At 32.9% G+C, this 19,804-nt stretch overlaps 1 protein-coding gene across 1 annotated transcript; it reads right to left on the bottom strand.

Moving 5' to 3' along the window:
• Window positions 1-17,501: 17,501 nt before the first annotated feature.
• Window positions 17,502-19,093, bottom strand: scf (Calumenin B scf). The gene has a single exon (XM_073982368.1). The coding sequence runs from the start codon at window positions 18,889-18,891 to the stop codon at window positions 17,914-17,916; it is 978 nt and encodes a 325-aa protein (XP_073838469.1). The 5' UTR covers window positions 18,892-19,093; the 3' UTR covers window positions 17,502-17,913.
• Between the last annotated feature and the right edge of the window lie 711 nt (window positions 19,094-19,804).

The following is a 19,804-nucleotide window of genomic DNA, read 5'->3' as shown; positions in this document are numbered from 1 at the left end:
TCTTGCAGTACTGGAACAGACCATAGGTCATGGTACAATTATTACAGGTAAAAGCAAGTGTTGTTGTACAACAAACTATACAACAACCACATAGAAATTTGTTTTTGTACGTAATACTAGTGTCATAGCCATATTGGCAAAAATTTAAACAAATATAAAAAAATATAAACAAATTTTAAGGTTCATAAATATTGTTTCGAAAAATGTCAAGGGGTTTTAATTAAAAAGAGTTGAAAAAAGTTAGATTTTCAATTTTAACGTTTCAACCATGGTTTAATAACAAAGGTTAGCCAAAGCTTTATGGCAATTTAAATTTTTTCATTCGAGTATGCCTAAAACTTCAAAACAATATAAACAAACTGTGTATGTATGTGTGGTGTTTGAATAATATGCCAAACAATTTTAAAAACAATCGAATTCAATGATTTTTAAAATTGTTTTTAGACCATTTGTATGGAAGAAATTGGTGAGATTTGCATTGGTGAGATTTGCATCAGTTTATCATATTCACAACTCGATTATGTGGAGAAAACTTAACTCTTCATTCATTTTTCGCGTTTTTTATAAAATGCTCAAAAAATGCATTGTAAACAAACCCACTTGTTGCTTTTATTTTGAAGTTTTAGGCCCATACCTACAGTGGCTCCAAGCGAAAGTCGTACACCTAATAAAATTTTTTTAATTGACTTATATCTCCGGCACAAAATGGGATATGAAGAAAGTATTTACGCAGCCTTTTAGTGCATTTAGTCGACAATTTAGAAACATGATATAATAAAATAATCAACCCGTTCACATTGTTGAAAAATTAAATTAGCTAAAATACTAAGAATTTTAGCACCAAGCGAAAGTCGTACAGCAATTATAAAGACAAAGTATTTGTTAAAATAATTAATTCTAGTACATGTTCCTGTTTTTTGTTAAATCCTACGATCGATTTAGCGTAACATCTCCGCTTCTTTACAATTGACAAGGTCCATTCTGGAAACTTGTATCAGGTTAAATGGGAAAGAAGCGTAAAAGTGAAATAAAAATTATTTTTATAAAACAACATGAGAAAATCATTTATTTAACATTACAAAAACAATTTTTTTAGATTCAGCAGATATCGAAAATTAAAACTGCAAAGCTATTCAACACCTTGATGTCTACTAATAAGAAAAAACCCATACGAAATATTTAAAATAACTAAAACATTAAAAAAACAATATTTTCTTTTTGATAGTTTAATACACGAAGTGCAAAATGAGTTGATTTTTAGTGTCCAGACACTCTAATCGATTGAAAAAAATATTTGGAAGCTTATTTTTCCAATGTGCACTCAAATTTTTACAACATAAATACCTTGTCAATTGGTGATAAAAAAAATCGTAAAAATGCTATACATAAATTTATCCAAGAGCGATGTTAAGAATATCAAAACAATAGCGATGAATGCACCAATTTTCTTAAAAGAGTGTAATTTTCAGAGATCCAACAAGTTCTGTCCGAAACCTGACATTACATTGTGAAAAATCCCACAAATTGCTTCATGTCTAATACACGAATAATAGAACATAACGCATCAGTGTATTTGTGGGTGTGTGGGGCTTATCTTTCAGATTTGAATCTTTGTTTTATAATTTTTCTGAAGTCATTGGGAATCAAACTGTGAGATTTTATAATTAAAATGAGTTCTCACTACCTGTCGAATAATGTATTGGTCAAGGTAAGCGTTGTTATTTCTGCCAAAACTCTGACTTCAAGCATAAAAGCTTATTAATTGCGACCACTGGTATTAAATAATTGTTTCAATAACATGGGTTGGCTGGACTGTAGTCCAAGCTTGAACAATAAATCGTCTAAAGTGGTTCTATAAATGGAAAATGTCTCCAGACGACTTATACTTCCAGACATCTTTATAGGAGAGATTTTCTAAACAAACAGCGACATATTTTAAACTTCAGCTGTTCAAAACTGGTCAAAAATATTCTAAATCGATTGCAGAATTCAACTGAAACCAGAAATATGCCGAAGGACGATTTGTATTAATAAATATTTTGTCTTTATAATTGCTGTACGACTTTCGCTTGGTGCTAAAATTCTTAGTATTTCAGATATTTTTATTTTATAACAATGTAAACGGGTTGATTATTTTATTATATCGTGTTTCTAAATTGTCGACTAAATACACTATAAAGCTGCGTAAATACTTTCTTCATATCCCTTTTTGTATCGGAGATATAAGTTAATTAAAAAAATTTCATCAGGTGTACGACTTTCGCTTGGAGCCACTGTATATACGGACGTATACCCAGGGCGTGTGTGGTGAAAAAAGTAGAACACATGTATTCTTATGAGAACTACCGAAATACGTCGAGCGTATATTTTTCGTAAGTTGAAAAAGTTTAAAATTGACAGAACGTTATTGTTTGTATGTGTGTGTGTTTTGTATTTTAAAAACAAAAGCCCAACAAAACATGAAATACAATTCATTGCAAAGGAAAATTATTTGTTTTACGAATGAAAACATTTATGTCAGTTTCAGTCGCGGATTTTGTGTTTTAAATGTGATTTGGGACTCAACGTATTTGGGTAATACGGACGCTCAGAGGAATTCAAGAAAAACAAGGGTTCTATAGATTTTTTTTTCATTTAAATCTACCTCTTTACTTATACCATGGTCACAACCCTAACTTATAGTTCATTTAGACTAGCCATAAATCTTCAATTGGATTTAGTAAATCCAGTACAAATCTCGTTGCATTTAGATACACCTTTGGAGGATTTAAATGACAGTCAGCTGATTTTTGTTCGTATCACAATTACCAAGGTAGATGCATCACCCGATCTGATCTAATTTGAAACGTCAAAAGAAATTGTTGTAAATTAAATTCGTCTCAAAAAACATACGGCGAATTACAAACTTATTGTCTAATATTGAAAATGTTAGCAAATTATGCTACTAATGCTAACTAATGAGCAAAAAAGAATTATTTTATCGTTTAGACATCGTAAATTTTAGTCTTGTTTGATTTAAATCAACTTTGTATATGAAAACAAATTTAATTTTTTACAAAATTTTACATTTTAAATTATATTTGTTGTAGCAATTCACCGATGCATCTACCTTGTTTCTTGTAACAGTTTGCAACTTTTTGTATTTTCTAGCAACATGTTGCAAAAAAACAGAGTTGTATACGAGGATTTATGCCGGATTTAAAACAAATCCACTCAATACGAGGATTTATTTTTGCATGGGAAATCTGGTAGATTTTGGACGGATTTAGCAAATAAAACCTGATAATGCGCTAAATCCGGCTAATAATGTCATATCGAAGTGGCCTATAACATATGTGAGTTCAGTTAAAAAAAAAAATATAAAAACTATTATATTCCTAAAGTCCGGTGAAGAGCTTGAGCTGTCCATTTTTATTAGAAAATTACATAGTTAAGAACAGTCGCGGACATCGAAATAAGAACACATATAAATGCAATGTCCAAAGGTTGTGTTCAATTTGAAAAATGTGTTATGATTTCCCTCAGTGCATTAAATGGCGAATGTTTTCATATCAGGATATTTTCTTATGAATGTGGAGCATACCAAACCTTAAAACGGCAGATTTGTTCGCGGAAATGTCATTACAAGAAATTTTGACGTTTTTCAAAATTTTTTGAAAATGTTCCATCTTATCAGGTTGCTTGTGTCATATTATATTTTATTGTGAAGAAATATGACATAACCGCAGGTCTCCTTCTGATATTCCGAGATCTATCAATTATCTGTCAATTTAAGCCTTTTTCCGTTGTATTTTTTTTTTGTTTTTTTTTTTTTTTTGTTTTGTTTGGGTAATTGTTTAGAGGTTTTTTTTTGGTGAAAAATGATTAAAAACGTTGCCTGATCGACTGAAAGAAAATTCGGCGGCAGTATCTCAACAATTCGCGAAAATAACATGACTGTTCTATCCTGATGAGCAAAAATAAATACCTATTTTTATAGTAAAATTGAAAAAATGATCAGAAAATCATTTCGCGAAAAGACAGAAAAAAGTTTTTTCTGTGTTTGATACGGAACATCATAGACTTCAAATCCGCACAACATTGAAAACGTCGATTCATTCATTTAATAGTACGTTTATATATAACCGGATTTAGAAAACCCACTGGGTTTCAAATGTCAATGCCATTGCTTATATTTCAAATAAATCGTTATAAAGAAGGTTAACCCTGCAAAAGGCTATAATAAAAACATGGCCTAATGCTTGGTTTACATTCGGCGTCGTTTCGTGATTTCGCGCGGAATCAAGCAAAATTTATCATGATTTCGCATACAAAAATGAAATCATCTCATTTCGTGATTTTAGCGAAATCAACATCGAAATCACAGTACACAAGATATACAACCATGCTTTTCCCTAAAAAAGTACCAAAAGTTGCAACACTTTTCACGTATCACAACAAACAAGGTAGATGTGCGAATTGCTGCAACAAAAAATGTTAGTATCAAAATTTGTAAACAATGTAAAAAAATATTAAATTACGTTGTTACACTGCTATTTTTCATTGTGTTCCCATACTTTTTTAATGGTAATGTTAGAAAATAGAACGAATTTTCAAAAATTGCTTCCCCATACAAATTTCTTAAAAAATACGGGAACGGAAAAATGACGGAAATTGCAAAAACTCCATCAGAAATGTCAAAATCAACGTATCAGCTACAACATGAACATGCTTGCTGGTAGTTTCTACTAGGTCAAAATTGTATGGCAGAAAACAGGAGAAGAGGGTGTTATTCGGCGCTATTTTTGTTTAAAGAGAAGTGTAAGTCTTGCTATATTTCGGAGTACGGGAACGCATTTTTAGCACTAAACGGGAAAACTACTGCAAGTACTAATATTTTGCAGGTTCTGAGTACAACTTTTTCTATCAAAATTTATTATTATGATGTCTCAACGATAAAATCATTTTTTAATTTTCATTTGTTAGCACTATACACAATTAATACAATATATAGATAATTTTTCGATAATTTTCCAAATAAAGTTGTAAAGTTCTATATTGTCGAATAATTTTGATGATTAGTTCAATTTACAACAACTTGTTTGGAAAATTCATGTTCGATCAGCTGCGAATATGCATCTACCTTGATCATTGTGATATGTTTGAAATCAACAAAAAATAAGTGTAAACACCGGGGTGTATTTCAGGATTTCGTGAAATCCAGTGGATTTTGGAGCGCAAGTGTAAACTTGGCATTAGGATAAATAAGCAATTTTTGACAATTCGGTCTATTTTCTAACATTACCATTAAAAAAGTACGGGAACACAATGAAAAATAGCATTGTAACAATGTAATTTAATATTTTTTCACATTGTTTACAAATTTTGATATTAACATTTTTTGTTCCAGCAATTCGCACATCTACCTTGTTTATTGTGATACGTGAAAAGTGTTGCAACTTTTGGTACTTTTTTAGGCAAAAGCAAGGTTGTATATCATGTGTACTGTGATTTCGATGTTGATTTCGCTGAAATCACGAAATGAGATGATTTCATTTTTGTATGCGAAATCATGATAAATTTTGCTTGATTTCGCGCGAAATCACGAAACGTCTTCGAAATCACGAAACGACGCCGAATGTAAACCAAACATAACATTAACAAACATTTAGGTGTTATACTATGTTTACATTTACAAAATCCACTCGATTTCATCTGTCAAATCCTTTGTGTATACGTCAAATGAAAACTCATCTGAAATCGATTGGATTTCATTTGACGTTTGAGCAATGGAATTGACAGTTGAAATCGAGTGGATTTCGTAAATGTAAACATAGTATTATATTCTTCTGACGTCGAGTGTATGAGTGAAATGCATTGCTATTCGATTGCTGGTTAAACCATGCAAATGACGGGCATCTGTCCGAATTTAAAGTAGAAGAATACAAAATGTGAATTACACTTCTAATGTATCACTTTTCAAAATTTCGCCTGCATCCACCTATTATTGATGATGACATTTTGAAGTTGGATTTTAGATGTTTTTTGTATTTTTGATTTAATTGGGACACGCATTCGGGTATTTAAAAACAAAAATATACAAAAGGTAAAAGTCAGAGAAGTGCGCAAGTAGCTGATTTTGACACTCATAAGCCACATGCAAAAAAACAAGCGTATGTGCGGCTTACTACTCTAAAAAATAAATGCAAGTGTTGCTTGCCATTCTCAAAATATGTACGAGTGTGGCTAGCCACTCAAAAAATAAGTTATTTAAAAATGGATATTTTTTGACACTTGCGTATGCTTTGCCGAGTAGTTTTAAATACGCAATAACAATTTCTGTCTTACTTTTTTGCTCATTGCACATCATGGCACAATTAGCAGGTAGATGCATCAGCAAACAACTACAACAAAAACGAGTTCAGTACTGTGAAATGTCAAAAATGTTTTCCAAAAATAAAGCGATTCACACATTTTTTTCAACAAAATTTTGTTAGGCAGTTATTAATAAACACATTATAACAAAAATCAGTCAAAAATTCACAGTTTTTCTTTTAAAATTTTGTTTTTTAATTTTGTGTTTTCAATTACAACAACTTTTTTGACAGCTCACAGTACATCAGCTGGGCTGATGCGGGTACCTGTATGATTGTGCCATGTTGCACATCAAGTATTGTTTTCAACCCTTGTGAATGAGAGCTAAGATCATTTTCTAACACTGATTTTCAAACGTTAAAAGAACATGAAAAGCATACAACATTCCAAGCAAATAAAGAAAAGCATACACAAACGAAACAACAACAAATAAAATTACAATTGTTTATTTTTTGTAGTGTTGCGTGTGTGCTTCTACTTGATAAGCCAATTGTCAAACTATCTACCAAGGTACATTTATAGAAGGTAGAAGTGACAATCAGCTGTATTCTTACTTTTTTTGTAAATTTAGTTTTCAAAATGTAATAGGGTCTACTCATGAAATTTGAAACTTCAAAATTTGCCTTCATAAAATACTGTTTTTCTTCCTAAACTTGTAGTAAAAATGACCTACCACAGTTCTGAATGCTTTATATTTACAGTGTCATTTAAATTTGTTCTATTTTGGAGGATTTTTAAAATGTATTTATGTTTTTCCTGAGGAAATTTTTGGAACGACCCTATTATTCAATATTTTCTTTGACAATTAATTTTCAATACCAACAATGTTGTTTTTGTAAATTTGTTAGTTGTTGTAATTCATGCACATACCTTCTATAAATTTACCTTGCTATCTACGATTGCGAGTTTTGTATACAGTGCAAAATACGATGGACACTAGAGTTGTGTAGTTCCGGAACGAACTAGTTCCAAGGAACTATTCCGGACAAGGAACTATTGGAACTATATCCGGCTCTTTCATTTATATAGTTCCTTTAGTTCATATAGTTCCAGCCGTGCACATAATTCCTTTCATTTATATAATTCATTTTCTTTCTTCGATCTTTCACGTTTGGTTCCTTCATCATTCAGATGCGGCCACATTGTTAAATAAATGTAAATTACATCCTTGTTACATTGCTGCAATTTATTTATTTTTGTGTCAATTCATCCACCAAAAAATGAAAACAAAAAGAAAGAGAAAGATGCGTTAAACTACTTCATTCTCGGAACTATTTGGAATTAAGGAAATAAAAAGAACGAGGAACGAGAAAGATGCATTGAACTATAACGGGTCCCGGAACTATTTGGAATGAAGGAAATAAAAAGAACATGGAACGAGAAAGATGCATTGAACTATATCGCTCTCGGAACTATTTGGAACTATGGAACTATATTAAGGAACTAGTTCCTTTTGGCAAAAGGAACTAGAAAGATCGATCCGCTCCAGGAACTATATTGCCCAACTCTAATGGACACTTGTTTTACTTATTACGCACAAGCAACGGTCTTGATGCGTCGCAAGTATTTTTTGTGGTGGTGGAAAAAAAGCCGAGTGCGAAAAAACACATGCGTTAAAAAAGCAAAAGGCCCAAAAAACTTGTGCGTGCTCAATTGGCTTACGGGGGCAAGTAACTCATTGATGATCTCTGCTACTGAACCGATTTTCCTGAAAATGTCAGGGAATGTACGGGCATATTTTCTCGAATTTTGAAGGGGGCGTATTTGAAAAAAACGCCTTTTCCTTTATGAATAAAAATCAAATGCTTTCATAACCCAACTTAGGTTTTTTGGAAAGAAAAGTTTACCACGCCCCCCGAAAACAGGTTACATATTTTATTGAATGCCAGAGGGAGCGGGGTACCTCCCCTATGCGATATCTTTAAAAAACGTTATATTTGCTAAAGTTATCCATGTATCGGATTAAAAATTTACGGATTAATCTAGGTACTTCTTTAGGGCCTATAGGCCCAACCACGCCTGTTTTTTTAATATGTCATAACTCCAATACTACTGAAGGGATTTCCATAAAATTTGCCACAAAAGCTCAATGTTTGCCGTTGTTATGTATATATTATGAATTTCGGAAGAGGTGGGGTACCTTCCCCATGCCTTTCTGGTAAACGCTATATATAAGCCAAATGTATGATTATATCGGTTTCAGCATACATTTTGGTAGGCAATGAAGTTGTGTGCACCCTAAGTACATATTTGGAGCCAAAATACCGGACCAGGCCTACTTTTTTTAATATGTTATATCTTGAAAACTGATGACCACGCCCACTCTTTTCAAAACATTATTTTTCCAAAACTACTGAACCTAATATTCAGAAAATGTTCAGGAATGTCCCGTGGTCCAAAATGCTATATATTTGTAGACGAATTTCGGGGCATATTATTTTATAATCGCTATATTTGCTAAACTTATGAGTGCATCGGGTTGCAAATTAGTTTTCGAGACGATGGTGGTTGCGCCCCCAATCAAGAAAAACTATATATATACAAATTTACTTGAATGGTGAGGTTCAACGGTCCATCAGCCATGAAAAGTCTCAATAAGCGGGAGAATTCGATTTAACATTTAAAATTAGATCGCTTTAGGATAAAGACAGGGACAGGGACGATAATAAATCCTAAAAAGCATAAATTGGCGAAAAAATCCGACAAAGTCCGTAAGAGAAAAGACAGGTTACAGACAAAAAATCGTTCTCGGTTTGACAATAGACCGAAGAAGTGAGGTAGAAAATATCTATTTTTGAATTTTCAAGCATAAAGTCGATAAAAAGTTGTTATTAAAACTCATTACGACGGGCCAGCAACGCGGACCGGGGTCTGCTAGTATGATAAAAATTTCGACCGTTCACGATTTTACTTGAATTCATGCAAATCGAATCGGATCTTCCGCATTAATTTTGCTGAGGAATTGACATATTTCTTTTTACATCTTTTACATTTTTTAGTTCGCCTGAAGTTATGCTACAGTAAATGTTTATTGAACATTTTTGAAATTAATCAAATTTTAGTAAACATTTTAAATTGTTTTTTTACTTCTTGGTGTTTCCATATGTTTAAAAGATAATATTTGACATATCATTGGAAAATAAGTAACAAACTTTATCCCCTTATTTTGCTTAAGTTCGTGATTACAAAAGATGATTTGAAAAAAATTGAACCTTAGGGAATTAGATAAATAAAAAAATAGCCATATGGGCTAGGTTCTTATTTATGGTAATAAATAAATTATATGTCTTTTTCGGAACCTGGGGCTCAATTCCGTTTCTATTAAATGTGAAATGAAAACATTTATAAAGAAAAAACTGTCAAATGAAAAAAATATAAAGGAAATATTTTTCATTTCAAATCCAGCCTCAGCCCCTGCAATAATCTACAAATTTTTACTACGATAACAAATTTTCTTTAATAAATAATAATAAATATTAATAGATTCTTACAGTTCTGTAACAGACATTGAATTAAATTAAAAAAAGTTAAACAATTCCGATTTTTCAAAATAGTCTGGCTTAATCCCTTTTGTTGTTTTAATATTTAAAACAACAAGTTTATTAGTGGAGAAGGTTTGGCATTGTTCGCCAAGGGGTAAGGCAAGGAAGACTAGTTTCGATCCACGCCACTGGATCTCATCAGTTCCCTTTGTTTCTTGTTTGTGGATATTCTCCACCGAAGTTATTTTTCAATAACTTCTTCAACAAGGAACTTTTTATACCCAAACATCAATCGTCAGCTCGAAGTATAAACGTAAACAAAGAAAACCCTTCAATGAGAAGTTTTTCTTTGGGTACCTAACACAACTCCGACGAAAGTGTTTACGAAACAAAGCAAACCTTCTTCCACTCGTATGTGTCGTTGATTTTTCAACAAATGCACATACCCAAATGCTGTTTGGTAGCTTATATACCAACAACACACAAAAACCGTGCCAGTGTTTCTCAAGTATATAAGCTACCAAACAGCATTTGGGTATGTGCATTTGTTGAAAAATCAACGACACATACGAGTGGAAGAAGGTTTGCTTTGTTTCGTAAACACTTTCGTCGGAGTTGTGTTAGGTACCCAAAGAAAAACTTCTCATTGAAGGGTTTTCTTTGTTTACGTTTATACTTCGAGCTGACGATTGATGTTTGGGTATAAAAAGTTCCTTGTTGAAGAAGTTATTGAAAAATAACTTCGGTGGAGAATATCCACAAACAAGAAACAAAGGGAACTGATGAGATCCAGTGGCGTGGATCGAAACTAGTCTTCCTTGCCTTACCCCTTGGCGAACAATGCCAAACCTTCTCCACTAATAAACTTGTTGTTTTAAATATTAAAACAACAAAAGGGATTAAGCCAGACTATTTTGAAAAATCAAAATTGTAACAGCTATCCCAATTAAATAAACGCCACCAATGTTCTATTTGAGAAACACTGGCACGGTTTTTGTGTGTTGTTGGTATATAAGCTACCAAACAGCATTTGGGTATGTGCATTTGTTGAAAAATCAACGACACATACGAGTGGAAGAAGGTTTGCTTTGTTTCGTAAACACTTTCGTCGGAGTTGTGTTAGGTACCCAAAGAAAAACTTCTCATTGAAGGGTTTTCTTTGTTTACGTTTATACTTCGAGCTGACGATTGATGTTTGGGTATAAAAAGTTCCTTGTTGAAGAAGTTATTGAAAAATAACTTCGGTGGAGAATATCCACAAACAAGAAACAAAGGGAACTGATGAGATCCAGTGGCGTGGATCGAAACTAGTCTTCCTTGCCTTACCCCTTGGCGAACAATGCCAAACCTTCTCCACTAATAAACTTGTTGTTTTAAATATTAAAACAACAAAAGGGATTAAGCCAGACTATTTTGAAAAATCAAAATTGTAACAGCTATCCCAATTAAATAAACGCCACCAATGTTCTATTTGAGAAACACTGGCACGGTTTTTGTGTGTTGTTGGTATATAAGCTACCAAACAGCATTTGGGTATGTGCATTTGTTGAAAAATCAACGACACATACGAGTGGAAGAAGGTTTGCTTTGTTTCGTAAACACTTTCGTCGGAGTTGTGTTAGGTACCCAAAGAAAAACTTCTCATTGAAGGGTTTTCTTTGTTTACGTTTATACTTCGAGCTGACGATTGATGTTTGGGTATAAAAAGTTCCTTGTTGAAGAAGTTATTGAAAAATAACTTCGGTGGAGAATATCCACAAACAAGAAACAAAGGGAACTGATGAGATCCAGTGGCGTGGATCGAAACTAGTCTTCCTTGCCTTACCCCTTGGCGAACAATGCCAAACCTTCTCCACTAATAAACTTGTTGTTTTAAATATTAAAACAACAAAAGGGATTAAGCCAGACTATTTTGAAAAATCAAAATTGTAACAGCTATCCCAATTAAATAAACGCCACCAATGTTCTGTTAAACAATTCCCAAATAGAAATTCCAGAAAATGTTAAAACAATTAAGAAACTTGCGTTTTTTGCATATTCTGCCTAGAATAACACACTTACATATGTACAATTGTGTTCCAGGGCCTGGTTTCTTGTTCTATGAAAATTAGAAATGAAAAATATTTTCTTTATATATTTTTTTTTCATTTGACAGTTTTCTCCTTTATAAAAGTTTTCATTTCACATTTTCATAGAAACAGAATTGAGACCCTGAACTAAAAAGTTTTTTTTTTCAAGTTTACCACTTTTACACATTTTACGTTCTATTACACCAAAACACAGCATTTTTTATATGGCTGTTGTTAATTATTATTATATTTCGTTTATATATAAGCGGATTTAACAAACCCACTGGGTTTCAAATGTCAATTCCTTTGCGTACACGTCAAATAAATCCTCATTAAGAAGGTTAACCCTGCAAAAGCCTATAATATAAACATGGCCTAAAAGACATTGTTCCTTTTTACTATGGGTTTCATTTATTTCTGCAATAAAAATACTTTGTGGACACCGAATATACATACATACATACATATTTGAATAAGACACGAAAAGAGTTAGTTTGATAAGCAATAATCTATAAATAGTGTTATAGATCATTAATGCATGGTGCATTTTTAATCTTTATGAGTTTCAAATATTCATATTGTACATCTTCATACATTAATAGCACAACCATTTAATTTTAGTGTAAATCTAGAATTTTTTGGAAAACAATTGATTTTCTTATCATCTTAAAATTTTATGAGTTGTCGCCACTTGGGAAATGGGATCATACATTACAAACATACATATGTATTGAATTTCTGTATCAATATAAAGAAATATGTTTAGCATTCTCTAGAAAATTCCCTTTCGATTATATGAGATATGGGAGTTGTACGAAATACTTTTAAAAGAACTGTGTTATCAGCATAGTTGGGTGATGCGTGGCATTTGTTTTAAACCACGTACTTTGTAAAATTCTTTTTTAAAGAAACATCAAAAATAGTTTATTGATGTTAAATAAAAATTGATGTCATACCTAGATTGAAATAGAAAGTATATACACACTTTATCTACACTTTCTAAAAAGAGATCCATTTTCAAATTTGAATTTGGAATATTTATATGTATATGTACATTTATTTTTTTTTCCTGTGTATTTTTGTCATATAGAGTTTTTAATAATGGACCTCATTATAAATAAACTCATTATGCCTGTTGTTGTTATTTATTGTCGACCTGAGTCAATTCACTTTCTTTTGGGCAAACAATATGGACACAAACTGTACGAATTTAAACATGATAGTCCTCTTAAAATTTAGTCATAATGGGACCTTAGTAGATTCTTGCAGTTTTGTGATAGACCAATAATTTTGTGTAAAGTTTTATGAAATTAAATTCTACTTCTTGGATATTTTACGTTTTCCTTCGTATTCATAAAATGAAATGCAATTGTTTTATCGACCAAGAAGAGAACAACGACTAATCTTCTAAACTTTCAATAAAAATGCGATTAGAATGAAAGTTCAAAAATATAATATTGGGATAGCCTTTTGCTATTTGTTTTATATATCACCACATTCGACAATTTGCTTGGTACTGACCTGAAGCTCTACTGGTCTTCTTTATTAACAGGCTGCATGTTTTTATTATACCAAATAGCAGATATGTACATATATTTGTCATTAAAAAAAAATAAATAAAAAATTTTTAAAAATGCCTTTTGGCAATAACTCGCGTATTTGACGAACAACAACAACACATCTATTATTGATTTAAAGTTCAGACGATCTACTTTCATTGTAAGGCTTTTACCTTGGAACATGTCCAGCAGCAGCATTATTGTTAAGATTTTCTCCTTTTATCAGGCTTTTCTTTTGGAGTTATTGAAATATTATTTTTAAAATATTAAAATTGTTATAGCTTAGCGCCTTTTGCAATGACCATGATATTTGATCATCAACACCAAACATTTGGAATTGATTTAAACCTCATACGGTAGGTATATCAGCTCTCCCTTGAAATACGTTCAAAAGAAGCTTAGATATCCCGTCATTGACCATTGTAAAGATGAGATGTTCTACTTTAATTTTTAGACTTTTCTTTTGGCGTACGCCCTAAAAAAACGGAGATAGTAGGATAAGAATAAAACTTTGGATATTTCCTTACAGTGTTTTTTACCCCTTCCGACCTCTGAGCATTATCTGACCATGAGTAGAATGAATAGGTTTCTCCTTCTCTTGGACCCCCATCGTGTGACGATTCGATTAAAATTGTGACCTGTAGTGCGATTGTTACGTTTAGATGGACATACGGACGGACACACAAAACCAGATAAACATTGATTGTAGCATATATAATATGTTACTGACTTTTGAATTGTGTGCACAATCACAATTGAAATCTGTAGTGGGATTCTCTAACTCATTTTTTGAGTTAACGACAAAAATCGAAAAAATTAAAACGCAAAATTATGAATGAAAAATTCAAATTAAAGTTGACAACGTTCTTGCTATCGGTAGAACTTTGCGACTACTATTTATTCGTCGCTAACTTACCGACAAACATCGTTAATTACCGAAGTTATAAGCATTTTAATTTTACCGACATTTGTCGGTAACTCAAAAAATGAGTTAGGGAATCCCACTGCTGATTGAAAACTAGGATCAAGTGTACATGCAACCGGCTACTCCCATGTTAGTCAGGTCATTGATCTATACAAACATATACATATGTATGTATGTTCGTAACGTAACGTTCGTAACGTATTCATGGCAATTATGAAAAAACTTCCGTGCGGAATTTGTTCCCTTTCCCAATTTCGCAAATTTTTATTTCCATATTCAGGTTAATCATCAATAATATTAAAAAGTTAAATTCTTTTAAAAACAATTTTTTGAAACGTTGAAAACTACTAGAATCACTTAGTTATGCAATATTTTAGCCCAATCGACAAAAGTATTCCCTTTTGTACATAAATATGGAAATACAAAATTTTAGTAAGGGAACAAATTCCGCACTGGATTTTTATTCATGATTGCCCTGATTTATGTCTAAAAAAGGGAATAGTTTGTCTATTGGGCGAGGATGTTCCATGATTAAGTGATTTTAGTAGTTTTCACCATTTGGTTATATTTGATTTTAAAATAATTTAACCACATGTTTTTTAACTAATTTTTGTTCGTTTGTCTATATTTGTTATAATTTATGCATCCATAGCTCTATCTGCAGATGACATACATACCTAATTTTTCGTAGACGCATTTGACAATTCGTGTAAGAACATTTTTTTTTGTTTTGAAAAAAAAAACCTATGTAACTCATAAAAATTAGTTTCCACTCGTAAAACTCCGAAGGAAATATTCATGATTGCCCTTACTGATCAATAGACAGCGGAATTTTATGCAACCCCTATTTTTGGTCCGATTCATGTCAAATTTTGGGACTGGGCATATTTTTGGCTTCTGATTACATTGCAATCGAAACATATGACATATGCAAAATTATGCAAAATGCATAAATTTTTGCATATGCAAAATTTATGCATTTTACATATTTTCTTATGCAACAAATATTTCAATAATGGGTACAAAAATGTCTATGTGTACAATTTTTCTGTTTAAAATTCTCTTCAGACAAGTCAATAAAATAGAGAAATGTATAACCACAGCCACAACCTTCAAGATACCGAAAATCGGGAGGTATCGTTCTATGGGGGCTATATGAAGGCCTGAACGTAAGCCGACAAATTTTAGGTGGAAAGTTTTATACCCCCAACGAAGACTTAATACCGAATTTCAGCCTTTTTGGAGGCATATTGAGGGCACATCCTTCAAAATACCAGAAATCGGGAGGTACCGTTCTATGGGGGCTATATGAAGACGTGGACCAATACCGATAAATATCAGTTGGAAAGTTTTATACCCCCAACGAAGACTTAATACCGAATTTGAGCCATTTCGGGTGGATATTGAGGGCACATCCTTCAAAATACCAGAAATCCTGAGGTACCGTTCTATGGGGGCTATATGAAGACGTGGACCTATACCGAAAAAATTCTGGGAGAAAGTTTAATACTGCAAATGAAGACTAAGTACTAAATTTCAGCCATTTCGGTGCAATATTAAGGCCACAACCTTCAAAATTCCGAAAATCGGGAGGTACCGTTCTATGGGGGCTATATGAAGACGTGGACTTATACCAACAAATTTCAGGTGGAAAGTTTTATACCCACAACGAGGACTAAATACCAATTTTCAGTCATTTCGGTGGGATATTAAGGCTAAAATTTTCAAAATACCGAATATCGGTAGGTACCGTTCTATGGGGGCTATATGAAGACGTGGACCTATACCGAGAAATTTCTGGTGGAAAACTTCCCACCCCCAACGAAACCCAAATACCAAATTTTAGTCATTTCGGTGGGATATTGAGGCCACAACCTTCAAAATACCGAAAATCGGGAGGTCCCATTCTATGGGGGCTATATGAAGACGTGGACCTATGCCGACAAATTTCAGGTGGAGTGTTTTATACCCCCAACGAAGACTAAATACCAATTTTCAGTCATTTCGGTGGGATATTAAAGCTACAACTTTCAAAATACCGAATATCGGTAGGTGCCGTTCTATGGGGCCTATATGAAGACGTGGACCTATGCGGACAGATTTCAGTTGTAAAGTTGCATACCCCTAACGAAGACTTAATACCAAATTTCAGCCATTTTGGTAGGATATTTAGACCACAAATCCTTGAATATATTTTTGCATATGGTTTTGCATATGCTCTTTTTATGCAGATATGTACAAATATGTCAAAATATGCACGATATGCAGAATATGCAAAATATGCAAAAATTTCTGGGCCTAATTCGTTTTATTTTGTAATAAAACGAGTTTCTGTCTAATCAGATTTTCTCTACGACCATCCTAACCATATATGCATTTGCATAGGATTCCGCAGTCTACTGATCAAATTAGAAATTACATATGTACCTATAAAATATTCAAAACTCTTTTTGTGTACGTTCTTTAAACCAATCTTCTTCATACTTGCAAGTTTTAAATGGTGTTTAGTTTTCACCGTTATACCTTTAAACAAATGTTCCACACACCATCGACATTGCTGCGCCCGATGACGCTCTGGCCAACGATTCAGTTAAAAACATTTCACCACACATTCACAATGAATGATCGTTTTGTATACAATCTTAAATGACCCATATACATATGTATATACAATTGAAATTCATTAAAAAATATTCATTGGACTTGAATTGCATACTGCATAAAACAAATACAGACCAACAAGAGTATAAAGTTGCATCTACATATAAACCAGTGAGTAAATCACGGTCGCATTTGTTGATGTTCCAAAAAATAAGCTTATCTCAGCAAAAGATTAATAATAAACACGACCTCTCTTTACCCTTCTTATTGCTGGAACTATTATTATACATAAGTTCCATGGCTTATCAGAATAGTCCAGAATAAGAAAAAAATCAGAAAAGATGATGTGGTGTTCAAATGCACACATGTTTTTTACCATAATTTGTATATGTTATGAATGGGTATGTATACATACATATCAATAACTCTAGCCTTTGGGCATATGGATGTTGTTTGGTCCAGTAACACACACCAAATCAAATACACAAAAGAAATGAAAATGCAAAGTAAATATGTTTTAAATTCTAAAAATAGAATATATTTCAGTAATAAATGCATCCAAAAAAGATTCACATACATTAAACATTACAAAAACATGACTACACTAGTTTTACTTAATAGAAAAATTGTCCGTTAGTTTAACAGATTTCAATGGAGATTTGGTATTTTATATTTTACTAAGAGATTCGAACTGCGAACTACGAGAGATGTATACACATACGTGTCATCTTTAAAATGACGTACTGCTAGTTAATAATATTCGCACTGAAATACATGATACATGTTATAATGTGGAAGAAAATGTGTTTCAATTCGTTCATACAATGATAATAATGGAATTCGAGAATAACTAAATTAAGTAAAGCACATACATTTAAAGCAGAGTATTCGAAAATTAGAGATATTATTTACACAAGTGCAGTTTAAAATTCGTCATGACGTCCTAAGGCCTCCCCAAAGTCTGTGGCTTTTGATCCAATGAATACATCGTACTTGTCAAGAATTTCAGCCTTAGTCAGTTTTTCATCATTATCGTTGTCGGCTTCATAGATTAAATGTTTAGCTTCGGTTTCGGCGTGATCAAAGTCCTTGGGAACAATCCAAGCTCTGACCTCTTCACGGTCTAGGAAACCATCGCCATCGGTGTCACGGAATTTGGCAAAGGTTTCTCTTTCGCTTATGATCCATTCAGGTTCTTCTTCGCCCTCTTCTGCGGGGGTGTACATGTCGCCAATGTATTCATCAACGGAAATCTTACCGTCCTTATTTTTATCTATGTCCTCGATGGTTTCGGTTAAGACAACATCGGCCATAACGGGACTGTCAACAGGATGCAAGAAGTTGGTGAATTCTTCCTTGGTAAGAGCGTCGTCGAGATTTTGATCAGCTACTCCCCAACGACGACGGTCACGAGTCAACATACTCTTATATGATATTCCGTTTTCTTCGTGTTCTTGTTCTTCTTTTGTCAGACTATCCATAAAGCCGTATACATCCTTGCGGTAAGATTCCCATGTAATGGTGTCATTGCCATCGGGATTATGTTGACGCCATTGACGGTCTACATCTTCATCGATATATCGTCTCTGAGTATATTCAATCCATCTTTTCAATTCAGAAGGAGTAACGAAACCATCTTTATCCTCGTCTATTCTATCAACAATGAGCCCCAAACGTCTTTTACTCTCTTCAGGAGGCAATTGGTCGAAAGTTTTCGCTTCATCTTCACCCAAAAATTGTTCATGATCATATTGTGCATTGTGATGTCCATTGGCGAAATGGTCAACATGTTTGGAGTCATGTTCAAGAGGATTATGTTTTGGCACTTCATCCGGTTTTGGAACAGCACAAACAAGAACAAGTGTTGTGAATAGTAGCAAAACTGTTGCTAGTTTCAACATTTTACTTTCTATTGTTTTTCGATTCTTATTGAAATATGATTTGTACTTCCTTCCTGTGTTTTCGTTGTTAAAGGAAACGGAATACTCGATTAACTTGACGAATACGTGTACTTTGCGCGAGTGCTCTCACTTAATTGAGAATTTGATGCTGGTTCACAGAGATTTATTTGTTTTGTTCTTTGTAGGTATCTATAAATCGATGAGTATGAAATAATCAATAATCGACTTGAAAGTATTAATCGAAAAGTTTTATCGATTTTTTGTAAATTTTTAGCCCTGTTCCTTTAACCTGCGTGAAGTTAGCGACGTCGCCAACTTTCGATAACACAGAGTTATCGAAATTCACAGGGTGACACAGAACGTCAAAAATTCACATTTAGTACTATTTTTGCAACCCTGCTGACGAAAAAAGTTAGCGACGAATATTATAATTAATTAATTTTATAAAATTATGAATGAAAAACTCTAAAAACAATCCATCTTATTATAAATAATAAAATATAAGTAATTTTCAAGAGTTAAATGTACGTCAATGTTACCAAACCATATCAAATAACGCATTGTTTTGAACCTAAAATTGACCGGTGGTCAGGACAGAGAATCACCTCTGGTATCTTTCCTATACAAACCTCGTCCAAACTGAATGCATGGAATGAAAGATAGAGTCCCAGAGAACATTTCCTCATACTAGGAATATTCAATTTCAGTTTTTTGTAGAACAAAGTTGTCCATTTTCCGTTTTCCAACTGGTGGTCAGGACATAGAATCGCCTCTGGAATCTCCCCTATACAAACCTCGTCCAAACTGAATGCATGGAATGAAAGAAAGAGTCCCAGAGAACATTTCCTCATACTAGGAATATTCAATTTCAGTTTTTTGTAGAACAAAGTTGTCGATTTTCCGTTTTCCAACT

This window comes from Musca autumnalis, unplaced genomic scaffold (genome assembly GCF_047663935.1).
Source record: "Musca autumnalis isolate F117 unplaced genomic scaffold, ASM4766393v1 scaffold_4, whole genome shotgun sequence".
In the NCBI taxonomy this organism is placed as follows: Eukaryota; Metazoa; Arthropoda; class Insecta; order Diptera; family Muscidae; genus Musca; species Musca autumnalis.
This window is presented reverse-complemented; position numbering and strand designations above follow the sequence as displayed.

Excerpts from the sequence above, each read along its gene's own strand:
- scf (XM_073982368.1), bottom strand. The coding sequence starts at position 18,891 with ATGTTGAAACTAGCAACAGTTTTGCTACTATTCACAACACTTGTTCTT.